This window comes from Parus major, chromosome Z (assembly GCF_001522545.3).
Source record: "Parus major isolate Abel chromosome Z, Parus_major1.1, whole genome shotgun sequence".
NCBI classification, from domain to species: domain Eukaryota; kingdom Metazoa; phylum Chordata; class Aves; order Passeriformes; family Paridae; genus Parus; species Parus major.
Window position 1 is genome coordinate 71,027,836 of NC_031799.1, and position 18,255 is coordinate 71,046,090.

The following is an 18,255-nucleotide window of genomic DNA, read 5'->3' on the forward strand; positions in this document are numbered from 1 at the left end:
ATCTATATACCTTTTGGTAAATCTTTAACAATGAACCAGATCCCATAGTTAAAAAACAGGGGTGATTTTACTGTAATGGAACATGTATGCTGAGAAGGGATTAGTTGAGGGGTCCAGAAAAATTATTCACTGAAAAAACGTTATTATGATCATGTTATTGTGAACATGTTCTGAGAAAATTATTTTAAGTGATTAGTCTAACAAAAATTTTGCTTCACATTCCTTTAATTAGCATTCCAACAAAGGTGAAAACAAATGGTATTTGTTTTACCACAAAACAGTGGTATTTGGACTTCGCATTTATCCTTACTTGTTTTAGGGAATTTACAGAGTAGAACAGCTGAAATATATTATGACCTCATATAGTGGGTATTTTCACCTGAAATAAAGTGTTCCAAAATGACAATAATGTCCAACTAATACTTAATTTATAATCACCTACAGATGTGAATGAATGTGATTTGAATTCCAACATCTGCATGTTTGGGGAGTGTGAGAACACCAAAGGCTCCTTCATTTGTCACTGTCAAGTTGGGTATTCAGTCAAGAAAGGAAGCACAGGGTGCACAGGTAAAGCAGATTTCCAATGAATGTGTCACATATTTTGGTTGGTTTCCAGGTAAAATAAATGCACCAGTGCTCACACACAAGAGAGATGTAGATATCTATGTATATTTTTATATATATATATGAGTGTTTCACATCTGCTAGCATGTACTAGAGTTTTAAAGGGAATGTTCCTTCACCAGTATCAATGCTGGAGTTAGTTTAAAAATTAGTTTAAAATCAGTTTAAAAACTAATTTAAAAGATTTTATCAGCACAGCCTGTGTCAACATCCGTGTCACAGAACGTGGCTTGGGGTGGCAAGGCTGCAGATGTGTTGGAAGTATTTTATCAGTGCTCATTTGTCACGTGTGCTCCTCTCAAGTCAAGCTGCAGGAAATGGCCATGTGGTCTAAGAAAAGAGCAAGAGGGAAAACAAAAGTAAACAATAAATCCTTGAACCTTTGCCAACAAATTTTAAAGTTCTTTAGTCACTCATAATCACTCTACAAGTTCTTGTGATGTTTAAGCAGTACCTTTTTTTCTGTGTGCTCTCCGGAATCCAGACTCATCCAAAAGCAGCTGACAGAATTTCTCCTATAATTTAGGAATCTGTTCTGTAACCACCACAGCCCTGGAGGTATAATTGTTTTTATAACTGAAAAGTGGCTGTGCACCCAAAGGCCTCATCCCAATTTTAGATATTAGATCAGAATATTTCATATTTGTGGAAAAGAACATTACTTTCAAGCTAAAAAGCAGTTGTAGGAAGGTGGGCTGATTGTCAAGTTTACAAAAAAAGAACAAAAATAAAGTAATTTTCACTCCTTTTTACTAATACAGAATACAAAATAGCTTGCTTGAATTATTTTTGTGTTCTTAAACATTTGTTTTTTAAAGAACTGCAGACCCTCACAGTGGAAATAATGTAAAAGGAACAGAATTTTTAATATTCTGATGTAAACACTGATAGTTTGTTCTGTGCTTGTAGATGTGAATGAATGTGAAATTGGAGCTCACAACTGTGACATGCATGCCTCCTGTGTCAATGTGCCAGGAAGTTTTAAATGCAGCTGCAAAGAAGGTTGGGTTGGAAATGGCATTAAGTGTATTGGTAAGTATATGGAAAATAAAGGTTTTTTTCACTTTTTTCTCTCTCCCCACGCTTTTTTTTCTTTTCTGAAAGGATGTAATATGACAGTGTGATTACTCCATTAGAAACAAAGAATTATTCTTCTGTCTGCTGTTGCCTGTGGATTGATGGGTATGAAAGATTCTTATCTTTCACAGATGTGGTTTTCTAAGAAATAAAACATTTTACTGTCTCAGAAATTTAATGCTGTAACATCATGCTGAATTAACTACATATTTTACTAAGTTTATATACAACTGCTACTAGAATGTGCAAAATGAAGAAAAACACAGAGATTAAATAGATTTTGTTTTACTGTTTCCTGTCAGTAGGATATTTCCAGTCCTTCAGATATTTTTTTGAAAATGTCTTGTAATATATCTGATTTGTAGACCCTGATATAAACCAGATTGGGACTGGAGGGGTGGGAAAACTGCATCTGCATTTGCTGGGCTGCTGTAGTTGTGTCTGTCCCCTTGCCTTCATGTTTCAGTTTGGTGGGTAAAAGATTGTAATACTTGCTTTTTGTTTTCAGAACACTTTGGGATCTGTGGAAGAGTAGCTTCATTTAACCATTAGGCTTTATTGATGTAATGTGCTAAAAAAAAATTACCATATTATGAGATTTCTCACCTTTTTTTACTTTTTCTTCCTTTTTTTCTTTTTTCTTTTCTTTTCCATACATATTAACATCCAGGTGAATAGATTGTATCAACTCTCATGGGGTTGCATTATTTTCACTTTCCTCTATTATTTGAGGAGACTTGCTAAATAAGTGGCGGATTTTTACCTCACTACATTTCTTTGGTTCAGTTTCTTTTTCTTTCTAAACTAATTTTGAATTTAAGCTCTTTAACGTGACATTAACACCCAAGTAATGAGTCAGCTAAATTCCATCTGTTGCTCAGAAATGTTTTGCCCAGTCCCACACGTTGTAATTTAAAGGAAGGCACATTAAAATGGAGTCACTATAGATTAACCCTGTATCATCCAGTAGTAGATATGTGTATTTATGGAGTCACAAATCATGTTTGCAGTGGTGCTGGTTATCTTGGCAGTTAATTGCCAGCCAGTTTACTAATTGCTGTGCTGCTGCCTGCACTTTTTGACCCCGATGTGCAGATCTTGATGAATGCTCCAATGGGACCCAGCGGTGCAGTGCCAACGCCCAGTGTGTGAACAGCCCGGGCTCCTACCACTGTGCCTGTGCAGAAGGATTCACTGGAGATGGCTTTACCTGCTCTGGTAAGGAGTTTTGTGACACCTGACTTGTTCCTGGTTGTTGTTCTTTTGTATGGAACCTTTGTCAGTTAGACCTAAGCCCACAGTGCAAGACAGTAAATGTGAAAATGTAATTGAAGATCAAGATGCTTCCTGTCTGTATAAGAAATGGTGTCAAAGGCACCTGATTGTTCTTTTGATTTGTGTGCCAGCTGGACCCACTTGGGTCCATTTTCTGTGGGAAGTTCCTGTCTGCTGCTTCTTCCTCCTCATCTTCATGCCAATTATTTTGACCATGCATGTCCTACTTGAAGCAGTGCCTCTAGTCAAGAGCACCAAACATCAGCTCTGTTACAATTCTTCTCTCAGGAATCATCTATTTTCCCATCACTCTATTAGCAGAACAGGACCTGATCATTAACACGGGACTTTTTAAAAGAAAAACAAACAGCAGTTAAAAAACACTGCCTGTGATCCTTGCATTTAAATTTGTAGGTGAGAATGAACATTGTTATTCACACAGCAAGTGACTCAAAGTAAACTGACATGTACTAAAGAAAGTATAAAGATTTTATATTGAATATTAATTACTATGTCTTGGGCTACTCTGGTCTTTATCACTTGCAGAGTGGAGATGCAACATTATCTCTGCTCTCGAGTTCTAACACATCCTGTATTTGGTCAGCATATTTAAAGGTCTGAAGAAATGCATCCTAATGATAGTAAAATATCTAGAAAATTACTGTGAATGAATTCATTATTGGCTAACTGGCTAATTACAAATAAAAATTAATTTACAACTTAGAAATAACATTTTCTGATTAGTAATGTAATGTTCTTTAGTTGAGAATAAAGACCTTCAAATATGATGTGGTTTTTGTATTTCAAGTTTTTGGTTCATGAGTGCAAAGTTTTATCCCTATACTGAGCTTCTGTGTTTCTCTAAAAATCAGATGTAATAGTAATTATGGACTAATAAAATGAAGAAAGCATATAAAATTGTTTTTGGACAATTGTAAGCATAGCTGACAAAATTACCACTTTTTATGATGACTGCAGTAGTGAATGCCCTCCCTTGCCATTCTCTTTCTTTATAGCTCTTTTGGGGCATACTAAAATAATTCCTGGTGTGCAAGCAGTACTTGTAGTGTTCCTCACCCTCGAAGAAAATTTTCTAAAATGAATATGATAATAATTTTCTATGTATGATTTAGGAAAATTCGCCTTTTTAATTTTTTCTGTCATAATAGCATTGCAGTATATACATGGAGGCAGATTTTTTACTTTTTAAGCAAGGTATTTAACTTATTTGTCAAGATTATTAGTACTGAATCTTAAAAGCTTGCATTATTTAAAAAATAAAAAAAAAGATCATCTGTTAATGAAAAACAAGGAGTAAGGAATCATGGCAAGGTGAAAGGAATAATTTTGGAAACTGGGTTTGGTTTACTGCATCCTTTCAGTTCACTTCAGGGTATAAATATTCTGTTTCATAACTTCAATGCTCAACAGCTATTATTTTGAACATCAGGATGTATTTAGGTGTATTTTTGTTGATGAAACCTGTAGTCTCAGAGAGGTTTTCCTGTCTCCCTCAGATGTTGATGAGTGTGCAGAGAATGTCGACCTGTGTGAAAATGGGCAGTGCCTGAACGCCCCCGGCGCCTTTCGCTGTGAGTGTGAGATGGGGTTCACTCCTGCCTCTGACAGCAAGTCCTGCCAAGGTGAGCTGCTGCTGCTGCTGCTGCTGCTGCTGCCGCCCCAGCTTTGTTCTCTGACTTTGTGTTGGCTGCTCTAAAGCAAAGAACAAGCAACAGGACCTCCACCTGGAAGTAGAGAAAGCACCACATGTTTCACATACAAGAGGTTTCTTCTATGCGAATTATGTTGGAAAGTTGCTTTCATCTTTTTTATGATGTTTTCCTGGCCTTCATCCATAAATCCCAGAGTAGAGGTTTGCCTCAGCAATTTTGTAAATTTTTTTTTTTCATTTCTTTTTATCACTATTGGATAGTGTGTGGAAAATCCTGTGTTTTCCTTCTGGTCCAGTTCAACTTTTATTCCCTATTGTTTTCTTAAACCTTTTGTTGTTGTTGTTTAATATGACTTTATTATAAGATGAAAACATTTTAGCTGGTGCCCCAAAGCTTTTAAGTTACTTCATGCTTACTGGTGGAAACCACAAAACATCTTTGAAAATTAAAAATCTTTATACAAAAAACAGTTTTCAAAATTAAATCTCCGCAATTCAGTCCAGAGCATGGCATTTTCTAACATTCAGGTGTATATGTGTGGATCAGATTCCAGGACAATTCAGGTGCTTCTGAGGAATTACCTGTGCCACTCTGGTGTAAGATTTGTTAGTCAAGTATTGCAAATCATCTTTACTGAATTTCTTGGTGCAGCTCAGTCATATTACAGAGGTGCCAGTAATCTAATAAAAATCCCCTAATCTATTTCAGCCAAACAATGTTTTGAAAAACAATGTAATCCTTAATTTTGGGTCAGTGTGTTGAAGGATTTGGGTCCAACGATTGAAGGATTTTGGAGAAGTGGTTGATACATTGCTGTCATTACAGCAGATATCTGAAAGCATTCCACTGATTAAATTATGCTCTTGGAGAACTAAAATACCTGGGTGCTGAATTCTTACAAGAAGTCAGCTTTTATTTCTCTCACTTTGAAGTTGATATATTAATTTGCCTTATTGTAAGGAGAGTCCTTGGCTGATTTCTACAATCAAGGGGCAAAATCCAGTCTTGATTTAATGAATTTAATAACTGTAATACAAATTATTAATCCCCTTTCTTCAGAAGTCCCTTGAGATGTCGGTACATTAGCTTCTCAGTGACCTGATTTGGAGGTCATTTCGTGGCTGTACTCAAGGGTATTTAGAAATTTTATTTTCTTGATTAAATTGACTCAGGACTTTTGGATGTTAAGTATTCATTTTTTCCTTAAAAATGTGTCTCTCAAAATGCCCTCAGAAGTTAACCTTTCTCATACATTACTAGAGAGAGGCATTTTATCACTTCTCAACCTGTGGCTGAGGTAATCCAGCCAGGTTAAAAGTAGGTATTTTATTACTGTAATAATTTCATTACCCTTTTTGCACATCTTGTGCAAAATGAGTTCATCAACAGAGCACTGTACTCAGAATCGCAAAGATTTGGCTGTGCTTTGTGAAATTATATTAATGCTTTCCACTTCCCTATCTGCTAAAAATAATTCACTAATACATGCCAGAATTGCATTTGCCTTCTCCACAGCTGCTTTATTTTGGCAACTTAAAAAGCCCTGCTGTCTGACAGTACATAGAGGGGTTTTTTTTCCACTCTTATCCTACTTACTTTCAACTTTGACAGTTTGTGCCTAAAAACATAGCTTTGCAGTCTGTGGTGTCAGCGTTCAACTCCTTTTTACACTGCAGCTGACCAAAGTCATCCAGTTTTATGTCAGTGTCTTTCAACTTGATTTCATCTTCAATTTAGATGAGCATGCAGGCAGTCCTTTAGATATATTTTAGCTCATCTGTGTGCAGTTATGAAATAACTGTTTCAATGTGGACTTCAGGAAATCACAGATAATTCCTGCTTCCTATATTCCTATTTTCCCTGTATTCTTCCTCCAAGGAGATACGGCTGTTGATGCTTACACACTCCCTTTGTTGTTACTACACTTTCTTTACAAATGCAAATTCTCAAATGCAGATTTTGTGTAGTATTCTGCACAAACTCAAAAAGGTTAGTTTTTAAAATATTTTGCATGTTTCTCCTTTTGCTTTTATAGTGTATGACACATAATAGCAACAACAGCACTAATAATAACAATAATGTGGCAATGCTTTGTAACTTTCTGGTTTCAATATATTCCTTTAGACACCGATGAATGCTCCTTCCAGAACATTTGTGTGTTTGGCACCTGCAATAATCTCCCAGGAATGTTTCGTTGTATTTGTGATGACGGCTATGAACTGGATAGAACTGGGGGAAATTGTACAGGTAAATCACTGCTTTTCAGAAACATATCAGCAAAAAGGGTGGCTTCTTAAGTATGCAGATGAACAAAGTTTATTTGTAGTTGTTTAGTGAATTTTTTGTAAAACTTCCCTTCCATTTCAGCTAAAATTCACTTGCATTTTAAACTTCCTTGCTTTGTTGTCTTAGAAAGTAAAATTATTCTTTTCTTTCCAATGAGCAGATTTATGAATGTGGATTTCCTATTTTAGATATTGATGAATGTGCTGATCCCATTAATTGTGTTAATGGTCTTTGTGTAAACACTCCTGGAAGATATGAATGTAATTGTCCTCCGGACTTCCAGCTGAATCCTACTGGAGTGGGTTGTGTGGGTAAGAAAAACCTTTCTGAGTATCACTTTTGAAATTACTTCTTTTATGCAAATAATACAGAAAAACAATGATTCCACAATTCTGCATGTCCAGTTATGTAGTTTCTTAGTGTTGTCTGTCTCGACATCAGTAACTGTTGATGTTCTTGAAGAGCCAATGACTTCAAGAGCACAATGTTCCCCAAATTCCTCCTTCTAGGAATGAAGTTACAGATGAATGCCTGCTGTTCTTTGCCTGGATTATGGTGTGCAGCTCTAACCACGTGTGCTTTTCTCATAGATAACCGTGTGGGCAGCTGCTACCTGAAGTTTGGACCAAGAGGGGATGGGGGCCTGTCCTGTAACACTGAGATTGGGGTTGGAGTCTCTCGTTCCTCCTGCTGCTGCTCGCTGGGAAAGGCTTGGGGGAACCCCTGTGAGACCTGTCCCCCCGTCAACAGCAGTAAGGAAATGTTCTTGTGTTCTCCTGGTGCTGCCTTATTTTAGAAGGGATGGCAAAAAGAATTTACAGTCCTTACTGTGTTGCTGTACATTTGTGATAGGAGACAATTTCTCTGCCACTGTCAGAGGGACAGGGGTGCAGAGGTGTGGACCTGAGCATCACAGACCTGACCTTTAGTCTTGTGTGGCTGACTTGGTGGTTGTTCTCACTCTAATAAATCAGTGCTATCTTTAGAAGGCACTTCCCACCAGACCAGGTGATACTTTGGGTAGTTTTGGGCAGTTTATTTTGATCTTACTTTTTTCCCCATTTAAAATAAATGAAAAAATTAATGATGCTTAGAACTCAAATCATGGCTTTAATTTGGAGGGCTTCAGAGAAGAGTGTGGATAACTGTTGTGTATTTATGTCTAAGTCACTCTTGAGTACTTTCAAAACTGTTACCTAATGATAGTTATCAGCTTTGTAGAGGTTTAGAGGTCTTTAATGAATAATGATACACAAATGTCAAGTTCTTCACAGCCTCTTAACAGTAGTAATTCCAAATTTAACACTTATCTTTGTCAGTGGCATACTGGGATTTCATACTAAAGAACTAATCAGAACAGAAAGTACATGCCTCTGTAAGAACACAGTATGGAAAAATCAATATTGTGCCTGCCTTAAGGGGGTATAAGGTTCTGAGTCTGAGGTTATGGCTATAAAAGAAAGCATTCCTCCTTATCTTACATTGGTTTTCTGTTAATCTAGTGCACATGTTTTATTTACTGTGAATAGGTCAAAAAAGTAGAAACCAAATGACTGTATGGAAGAACAGCCATTAAAAACATAAGCGAGATTTTATGATTCTGTTGTCTTAATTTTATTTTTTGTGAGACTGACATGTTGTCTTTTATTATACTTCAGCTGAATACAATACTCTCTGTCCAGGGGGAGAAGGATTCAGACCAAATCCCATCACTATTATTTTAGAAGGTGAGCTTCTGTGATGACTGATAATAATTTTTAAAAAGGGGTCATCTTTGAAGAAGAACTGCATTTTTCAGAAACCATTATATTCAGTGCAAAGCAAAAACCACTGTTAATGTGAATTGGAAAACAAAATTAAAAGGCACACAGCAAAAGAATATTGAGGCAGTCCAACACCATTTCAGTAGGAAAACAATCTGGTGCATACCTTTTGTGCGCTGCCTTACTTTAACTGGATTTCAAAATTGGGCCTTGAAGGATAAGTCATTTATGAAAGTTAAAACTCATCAGCAGAAGGTGCAAATGTCAGGAAATATTCATCAGACAAAGCAGGTCTGGTTCCAATAAACGGGCAGAAGTGAAGAATTAAATGCCAAATTCCTGTAAACACCAATGGAACATTGGGTTTAACAAGCTGAAACTATTCCTTAAGGGCTGTTTGAATGGAAGAGAATGAGCATCTTATCCATGCATTCCTGGAGAGCAATTTAGAAGTCAAAAAAACCACACATGACAGTTCAAAGCTACTAGCTGGCAAAATTTCAGGGTAGTACTTAAATTCTCTTCTTTCTTTTCATTCTGGAATGAAAATATTGTGAGTTGTTTTTTTTTTCCCCTCTGTTTTCAGACATTGATGAATGTCAGGAGCTGCCAGGTCTCTGCCAAGGTGGAAATTGCATCAACACTTTTGGCAGCTTCCAGTGTGAATGCCCAAAAGGTTACTACCTCAGTGAAGAGACAAGAATCTGTGAAGGTTGAGTCCCTTGAAGCCTTTTCTTCTGTCACAGTGCAGTTACTATGAAAACCACTAATTTTAAGCCTTAAATCCATAAGTGGGCATGGTACACCCTACCCTTACCTAGAGTTTTACCTAAAATCATTATATTTGGCACCAATGATATAATTAGCACAAAGCTAGAAATGAAATACTTGGATATATTAATGTTTATTTTAGATGTTAGACCTCAGCCACGTGTATTCAGTAAACTAAGGGGTTATTAATGATTTCTGGCTTCTCACTTGTATCCCCTGCAAGTTTTATGATGCTCCCTGCATTTTGGGTGTGAGAGTAACAGTTTAAGTTACTCAATATGAAGTAAAGTTCATACTGGTTTTCCTTCTGTGTTTGAGATTTTTCATAACTGTTACGACCAAAATTGTAAATTGACCCAAAAACTACAAAGTGATTAAGCCTGCTGTGAGGTGTGAATGTCTTTCATGAAGCTGATTTGCTCCTGTTTTCAGTGGCAAGTTCAAGAACTTCTAGTTTATTTAGTGTGTTGTCTTGCACTTAAGAGAGCTAAAGCCAAACTTAGAGGTTAAAAACACAACTGTATTTTCCAAGCTGTTCTTTAAGTGAAGCATTTTTGTTATCTTAGCATGGTTTATTATGGTCATATTTCTCAGAAACATTTGCTTGGACTTGGACCTCTTCTCCCTTGTTAACTGCAATGTTTTTTCTTGCTCTCTAGATATTGATGAGTGTGTTGCACACCCTGGTGTCTGTGGTCCTGGCACCTGCTACAACACCCTGGGGAACTACACCTGCATTTGCCCACTTGAATATATGCAGGTGAATGGAGGACACAACTGCATGGGTATGTGAAATGTCATCTTTAGTATTGCAAGAGAGGGACAGACCCTGTGCTTTGTATTTACTTTGTCTATTTTTAGCTCCCAGTTGGTGTCATGTTGTCAGGAAAGACATTCCTGTGATTGGCATGCAGCATTCAAGGGCTCTTACTTCCTAACAGGGCTCGCTGTTCACTGGTTTATTTTAGCTGATCATTTCCAAATGGTGGGGTTTACCATGCAAATGGATCTCATGAGTATCTGCTCTGTGTTTATGATTTCTTAGGAGTTTGCCTTTTCCCACCTTGAGTCTTTTAATGAATATAGAAACCACGTCACATAAATCTAAAACGAAGACTGTAGATTACATCGATCCTTAAATTATTATGAAATGCCTGTGTTTATGTTGCATTCAGGAAAGAGAGTTAATGAATCATTGTCTGGATTGTTAGGGTGTTGATATTTCCATAATATGGTAATTATCATAATGTTGATTTCTTCATAAGTGCTTCTTTACTCATATCCAGACATGAGGAAAAGCTTTTGCTACAGGAGCTATAATGGAACCTCCTGTGAGAATGAGCTGCCCTTCAATGTGACCAAAAGGATGTGCTGCTGCACATACAATATTGGGAAAGCCTGGAACAAACCTTGTGAGCCATGTCCAACTCCAGGAACAGGTAATGTCTTCTGTGGTCACCCCGTTTTGTTACTTTCTTTGCATATCTGGTGCTTTGACCTATCAATTAAAGTTAACATTTCAGCCTGAAAGAACTTGTACTGAGCAGTAAGACTGGTGTTGAAGATACTGGCTGACCAGAGATACCTCCTGTCTAGTGTGTCTTCCAGAATAATTAGTTTAGGATAATTAATTACTATAATGAATACATTTTGGTAATTTAGTTCTTGATAGCTGGAGACACATTTATCCTGGTAGTCCTAGTCTGTCAGAACATCAAGATTGAGTTTCAAACTTAGTATAGGAAGCCTTTCTAGATTTTTTAGCTGTGTCTCGCATTTGATTCATGATCTGCTTGTTTACTTTCACATTTCCTCTTATTGAAGGTGACTGAACTTGCAAAAATTGCCCAGTAAGTAGGGCATTGCAATGGGAAATAAAAAATTCTCTTTTGTAAATGGAGGTGAGAATAATAAAGGACCGTTCATTTTCAGTCAGAGTTTATAGAATTGACTTCCTGAAATAAAACACCCCTGAAAGCTCAACTTGGAAAAGTCATTGGTGGGAGAACCACCAACTTGGAAGGAAACCTGACATTAATTGAATGATCTTTATATTTGAGAAAAAGAGCAAAGATGGTAAGATAAAACTAAGAAACTCATGTGCCTGTTTTGTACAAACACAGTTTATTTTTTATTGTACTTGCCCCAAGTTTTTATCACTAAATCTGTGCCTCTGGTGCTGTGATTGTGCTTTTAGTATAAAGAATGTATTACTTCCATTTCAAGTGGTTTATCCTGGTCACGTGAGGTAGACAACAGATAATGTAAGGAAGATCTTCCCTCACAGTGAAGAGGAGGAAAATAAGACTGAAAATAAAAGAAAACAGCCTTTTTCTCTTTTTTTTATATAGGAGGAGGGAGAATGAAGGAATGCTCCTAGCAGTCAGGAATGGGAAATGGAAATAAGCTTGAGAGAGGAAATACATATTTGCTACCACAGAGAGCTCATGAAATTCTTTCCCATAGTCATTTATCTAAATGTTATAAAATTGTCATAATAGTGACAGCAGGATGAGAAAAGTACAGCAAACTGCTAGCAGGGATTCATGCAATTAATGTTCTTAGGTAGAAGAAAGAATTCTCCTGCTAGATTGGTGGCACTCAAATTCTCACAAACTTCTGCAGCTTTTAATGATTTGTTAAAACCAAAATTGCTTGGTATTGTGCAGGCAGTTATGGGGTTTAAATATTTCCTGAAATACTTCAATATTGCCTTGTTAGCTTTTTTAAATGACTTTACTGTTTTTGCAGGCATAGTTGAAACCTTTTACCATGAAAAGGGATTATGTGGGGGATCAAACTCAGCTTCCAAGTGGAAATGGTTGAATAGCTGCATTTATGTTCTGTAATCTGTTGTTTTGCAATCTGGGTGTGGGGTGCACAGCACAGACAGGGGAACACTGACCCTAACCACGTCACCAGACTGAGCCCAGTGGCTCATTAAGAACATTATTCTGCCCTGATGAGGATTGTAAGTGAACTTCACATGCCCACACATTTGCCTTTTTTTCCCCCCCCTTACTGAACAGAGCTTTCTTCATTTTTCTCTGTTTATGCTTAGCAATCAGTCTCTGTTTGATGACTTTAAGTAGTAAAAACTGTTTTGTTTGGTTTTACACATTATGTAGATCATAACTATTAACATTCAGACTTTAATCAGAAATAATAGTCCTTTTTTGGTTTTTTTTACCCAGAGAAGTGTAGAAAGCTGTTTCATTGTTTAGAGGTAATGAATAGTGTACAGAACTCCTTTATGGTTTGGTAACTTCAGGAGTGCCTGATCTCAGTTTTTTTTCCTGGTATGTGACAGATCTTTTTCTTCTAAAAAATAGTATAGTTATAATAGTTATATATAAATATAGTTATAGTTATATATAGGGTTTTGAAATATTTTCCAAGTCACTGATGCAAAGCCAATTTTGCAGAAGGTAAATCTCTGGCATGTTTTAGTGTGGCTATTTTGGCACTTTGTATGAAGACATTTCATACAATCCTTACCTAATTATATACTCTTTCTCTACAGAGTAAAAACTGGGGGGAAAAAAATGTGTGAAAAACTGAATTTAGTGGTATTCATGAAACATGGAAGTAGCATAATAGAAGGAAAGAGATCCTGCAACCCTTGGGGAGCCTCTTTCTCATCCTCCCAGACCTGATGTGTTTCATCACAGAAATAGGAGATCACTGCCCACTAGGACAGGGTAGTGGTCACAGGGCTCTGTTTTTGTCTGATCTATTTACTGACAGCAGTAAGTGGCATAAATCTCCTTGCAGAAAATAACTAAGTTCTAAAAGAACTAAGTTACTAAGCCCCAAATCTTACAGATAAGTAGTATGTAAAACATATTAAATTATTATTAATGTGTATTAAATTATTGTAATAACATGCATTAAAGATTATCTTTGAAAGAGTGGTAAATTGCTAATTTGTAAAGCAGTAAATTGTAAAGCACTGTGGTAGACAGCTCTGTACTGCAAGAATAACCTGGCTGAGCATTAAGCAGCCATTAAACAGTAGGACAGAAGAAAAGAGAAAATGCTGATGTTCAGATATGCTGGATCCTGCTTGGCTTAGAGAATTGACTGAATATGTATGAATGTGGGAAAAAGATTTTGCCAAATATCATTCTGAGCAGTCATTAACTAAATTTGCTAATAATGGGGATGTTTGGTGTAAAGGGGGCAAGAATTATTCCATTTATAATGGTAAACTTTTCAGAATCATGAGCAGCTGAGGAGCTGCCAATTAAATGTAGATGATAAGAAACTCAAATTACAGCCAGTAAAGACTATAATTGCTCCAGATTAAAGAGCATTACATGCAGGAATACAGAAGGACTTCTCTGTTTTTCGTTTTCTGGTGCTAGAATAATTTGTCAGCATTTCAGGTTTAGAAACACATCAAAGGCAAGCTTCATACTCTTCCTTCTGTTGGCTAAAGAGGTTTCCTGTATTTCCTCAGCAGCTCCAACAGTGGGCCAAGCAGTCAGGGAAGTCTCCAGATATTAAACTTCCAGTAACCCTTTGAATTTTATGTTAATCTAATGTTTCTATAAATTTTACTCACTTTTTTGAAGTATATTGCACTTTAACCCAATGCCCTGAATGTACAAATAATCTGCCACACAGGTTATTTGAAATGCTTCTTTGGCAGTAGTTAGGAAATGGAATATTGAGACATACTTTTTCTGGATAATTTGAATGCTGATATGACGTAAAAAGCACCTAAAAAGGTGCTGAAAAGTGGTGTGGTTATTGTTTGCAAACTGTTCATTCAAACTGGTTGTGTCTTCACACTGGAATTGCTTCATTTCCCTCAAACAGGTACAAATTCCTCTGGTAGAATTATGCAATTTTGACATATTTGTAGGATTGTAATTTTTTATATTTCTATCTAGATAAAAAATTATTACTGTAAGTGTGTAATAACATTTTGTCTGGAAAGCACTTTTCTGCCACTAAAACATCATCTCCAATAATGAATAGAATCCATGCTAGAATTTTTTTCTTTATGTTGCAAACCCACTCAATTTCAAACACCTTTCCTAGAAAAGTCTGGGTTAATTTATTTTACACTTCACACCAAGCACTTCCCATTCTCCAAGTGCAAAAAGAGGATATAAAATGAGCATATTAAAAAAGTGGGGATTTTGGAGCATCTCTTTTTAAAGCACAGACTCCATTCTGATGAACAGTTCAGTGGAATTAATCTGCAGTAATTCCACAGAAAATAAAATAGATAGTATTGTGAAAGAAGCTTAGGTACAGGTAAATTATACTTATTTCTCATATTTGAAAGTGCTGCTGTAGATTCACTGTAGATGCTTAGAAAACCTTAATAATAAACCTTAAGGAGAACTATTTAGGAAAAAAACAAAACCAAACCTAATTGAATGGCTGCATTCTCAAATCAGACATTTACTCATGTGCCAAAGTCTGGAAAGAATTGAGGGTAGTATGAATTACTATTTCAATTTGCATTAATTTATTGGCAATCTGAATTTTCAATACAAGCTATAGAGGAGAAAATTGTTCTCCTGAATATATTTGGGTGGAAACTACTCTTGAGTAACTGAGAAAACTGCAGGTTATTCTTGGGAGATTCATGCATTCCCTGAAAATGCATTACTGTCTATTTTACTCCAGTTGAATTCAAGAGCCTGTGTGGAAATATTCCTGGCTTCACTTTTGACATCCACACTGGAAAAGCTGTTGGTAAGTCTTATTTTAACCAAAAATCGTTTTGCATAATGTTTTTGTGCCTACAAAATGTTAAGCAAAGAAACATTTCATATACTAAAGTTGTTAAATTTCATTTTGGAGTTACAGTGCTGACATAAATTGAGACCAATTTTTATGTGTAATTTTCTGTTTGTGGTTTGTTTTTTTTTAGTTTCTACATTTTGTTGTGATATTTTGCTCATGTGGCATCCTAGTTCATGATTTTGAGTTTTAATCAGTAAAATAAAACGTTTTGCCTTCAAAAAATACTGTAGGACTTCTCTGCACATTTATAAGTTCTGCATCTTAGCCAGTACTTAATGTAGCTCTGTTTTTGATCATTTCCTAAACTTCATATGCCATTTTCTGTCATAATGGGCTTATGTGTGTTTTTATAACCTGAGTGTAATTTCTGTAGATTAAAAGGAACGTATCAACTCAGTTTTAAACACAGTTAAAATGAGAATCCTTGCAGTGTGTAAGGAAATGATGAACTGTACTTAAAGTAGCTCCACTGCCTTTCAGACATTGATGAATGTAAGGAAATCCCAGGAATCTGTGCCAATGGAGTTTGCATCAATCAGATTGGCAGCTTCCGCTGTGAGTGCCCCACTGGATTCAGCTACAATGACCTGCTCCTGGTCTGTGAAGGTGATTTGAAATTTGGTTGTTTTCTCCTTAGCCCCCTTAAGCTTATCCCAAAGGGAAGAGGAACATTTAATTCATGTGGCTTTCAAAGGCTAAGATAAAGACTGTGAGCTTTTGTAGGGCCTGAGGTTATAAATCAGGTTAAGTGCTTGTCTTTAATACAGATGCACATGCACTTAATAAAATTTGTCATTGTTTTCTGTCAAGCTCCTAAATAGGTAGTCCATACTTTAGTTTTATTTTAGGGAGAAAATCTAATTTTTGTTCTTAGAACTTCTCAAAGAGAAGTATTTTAGATTTCTTTCTCCAACTTGTGTCTCTTCTGCTGCAGTTTTAGAGGCAGAGAATACTCATAGAAGCTAATAAAGTTTTGTGTGTTGGAAAGTCAGTAGGAGTTTTGTCACGTGCTCAAGAATTTTGTGGTAATGTGCAACCTAAAAAATTGCAAACTGTGCCACTTTTTTTTCAGTTCAAACGCCAAGAGCAAGTTTTTTTTAATACAAAAGTTTCTTCAGGCAGATGTTGCAAATTTGCAAAGTGATTAGATGTGTGGTAAGTTGGATTTGTAGGTTGGGATCCTCTTTCATCCAAAAGGTGACATGGATGAAATGGTGTTGATTTTACTTTTTTGTGTGCATTCCCAGCAGACAGGGCTGGAGATAAGGCTGCTCCAGCTTTGTGGAGGACTGAAGTTTCCTCTTGCACAGGCAGACAATACAGTGTAAATCTGAGGCAGGAGTGGCTTCTGATGTCTGTACTCTTGATGTTTCAGATATTGATGAGTGCAGCAATGGGGATAACCTCTGCCAGAGAAATGCTGACTGCATCAACAGCCCTGGGAGCTACCGCTGTGAATGTGCTGCTGGCTTTAAACTGTCACCCAATGGTGCCTGTGTGGGTAAGAAATCAGATAACTTTTCTCTCCTGTTTTTACCTCACCAGTAGGATCCATGTGTTTCTCTCAGCAGCCTTTATTTTCTGTTACCTGGTGCATTCTGCTGCTTTGCTTTATAACCACATTTCAAAGTATAAGGAAAGACAGGATGACGTTTGTAAAGGACATTTTCTAGGTACCAGCCAAATCCTGACAGTAGTTTTATCCTCAAGGTGTATAGGCAAGTATTTCCTGTAAAATGAAGGTCTGTTAAGATTCAGATTTACTTACAGATAATTTTGAATCTGGTTTTAATCATAACAACAGATTGTAAAAACATTATTGTGTGAAATGAGGATATAATGAAGGTCAGTAAGGTGCACCATCTGTTCTGTGTTTTTGTTACAGATCGCAATGAATGTCTGGAAATTCCTAACGTTTGCAGTCATGGTCTGTGTGTGGACATGCAGGGAAGCTACCAGTGTGTGTGTCACAATGGCTTCAAGGCATCCCAGGATCAGACTATGTGCATGGGTATGGAGAGAAAATACTTTCCTGTGTGAGGTTTGTTTGCCTGTGGGCTCTTTGCAGGGGGAGAAGATGAGGTATATGTAGGTTATACTGACATTATAAAACTGTTTCATGCATTTCTGGGCTTTTTTTTTTGTGAATAAAGTCTGTGAAGTTGGCCTTGGAGTGGATTAATTAGTTTGAGGGAAAAAAACTCAGAACAAAACAATGTATTCTGAGATAGCTCCACATTACTGAAGAAACATTTCCACAGAAACATATCATAGTGGCTCATTTGACAGAGAGTTTTATAGGATGTGTCAGAGAGTGATGGAGCTTGGATCTAAAACCACACATTTTTCAATTATTTGAATCTATTGAGTTAATATATCATTTAATAAACAGAATCCCCTTTTTAATGTAGCTTTATACTAATTTCATGTGAAAATGATAGCATGATGGAGATCATATGAGACAATATTGCACAATAAGAATGTTTTTCTTGTTCTTTCAGTTTGTAATCTACAGGGTTTTAAAATGAAAAGGTGATGTGTTTCAATTTTAAATAGATATTTAAAACCTATTCATGTTGTAGTACATATTCATATATGCCTAGAGTCTGCTCATATTTAAACTAAATCACATTAGTCAGACTATCTGAAGAGGATATTTGGGGAAGTGACCTGTTCTGACAAAGCCAAATTTTGAAGAACTAGGAGGACAAAATCTCAATAGCTTCCAGATCCCCATGAAACTCCAGAAACTACCATAACACACAGCAGAAGACATTGAACTTCATTGCCTACTTATGTTTGTAAAAGTCTGTTAGCAGTCTTTGTAATTCTAGATATGATACTGACATTATCCATTTACTTATGTAAATTGAATTGCATTTTCAACAGCTTTTCATGGGCTCTGAGGTAAAATATGTACATAGCAATTGATCATTTCAGGGCTGTGATGCTTAATCCTATGTACTCAGTCCTGGTCACTAGTATATCTTAAAGAAATTAAGAAATGTTAATATGGA

At 36.4% G+C, this 18,255-nt stretch overlaps 1 protein-coding gene across 1 annotated transcript in view; it reads left to right on the forward strand.

The window, feature by feature from the left end:
• The window catches only part of FBN2 (fibrillin 2), a 119,410-nt gene that overhangs the window by 78,717 nt on the left and 22,438 nt on the right, over window positions 1-18,255 (forward strand). Inside the window, exons 31-45 of the mRNA XM_015615266.3 lie at window positions 445-570; window positions 1,537-1,659; window positions 2,800-2,922; window positions 4,497-4,622; window positions 6,777-6,899; window positions 7,127-7,249; window positions 7,529-7,690; window positions 8,597-8,665; window positions 9,288-9,413; window positions 10,132-10,257; window positions 10,759-10,911; window positions 15,119-15,187; window positions 15,719-15,844; window positions 16,614-16,739; window positions 17,124-17,249. Of these exons, the coding sequence (XP_015470752.1) occupies window positions 445-570; window positions 1,537-1,659; window positions 2,800-2,922; window positions 4,497-4,622; window positions 6,777-6,899; window positions 7,127-7,249; window positions 7,529-7,690; window positions 8,597-8,665; window positions 9,288-9,413; window positions 10,132-10,257; window positions 10,759-10,911; window positions 15,119-15,187; window positions 15,719-15,844; window positions 16,614-16,739; window positions 17,124-17,249 (1,827 nt within the window). The remainder of the gene's footprint in view (window positions 1-444; window positions 571-1,536; window positions 1,660-2,799; window positions 2,923-4,496; window positions 4,623-6,776; window positions 6,900-7,126; window positions 7,250-7,528; window positions 7,691-8,596; window positions 8,666-9,287; window positions 9,414-10,131; window positions 10,258-10,758; window positions 10,912-15,118; window positions 15,188-15,718; window positions 15,845-16,613; window positions 16,740-17,123; window positions 17,250-18,255) is intronic.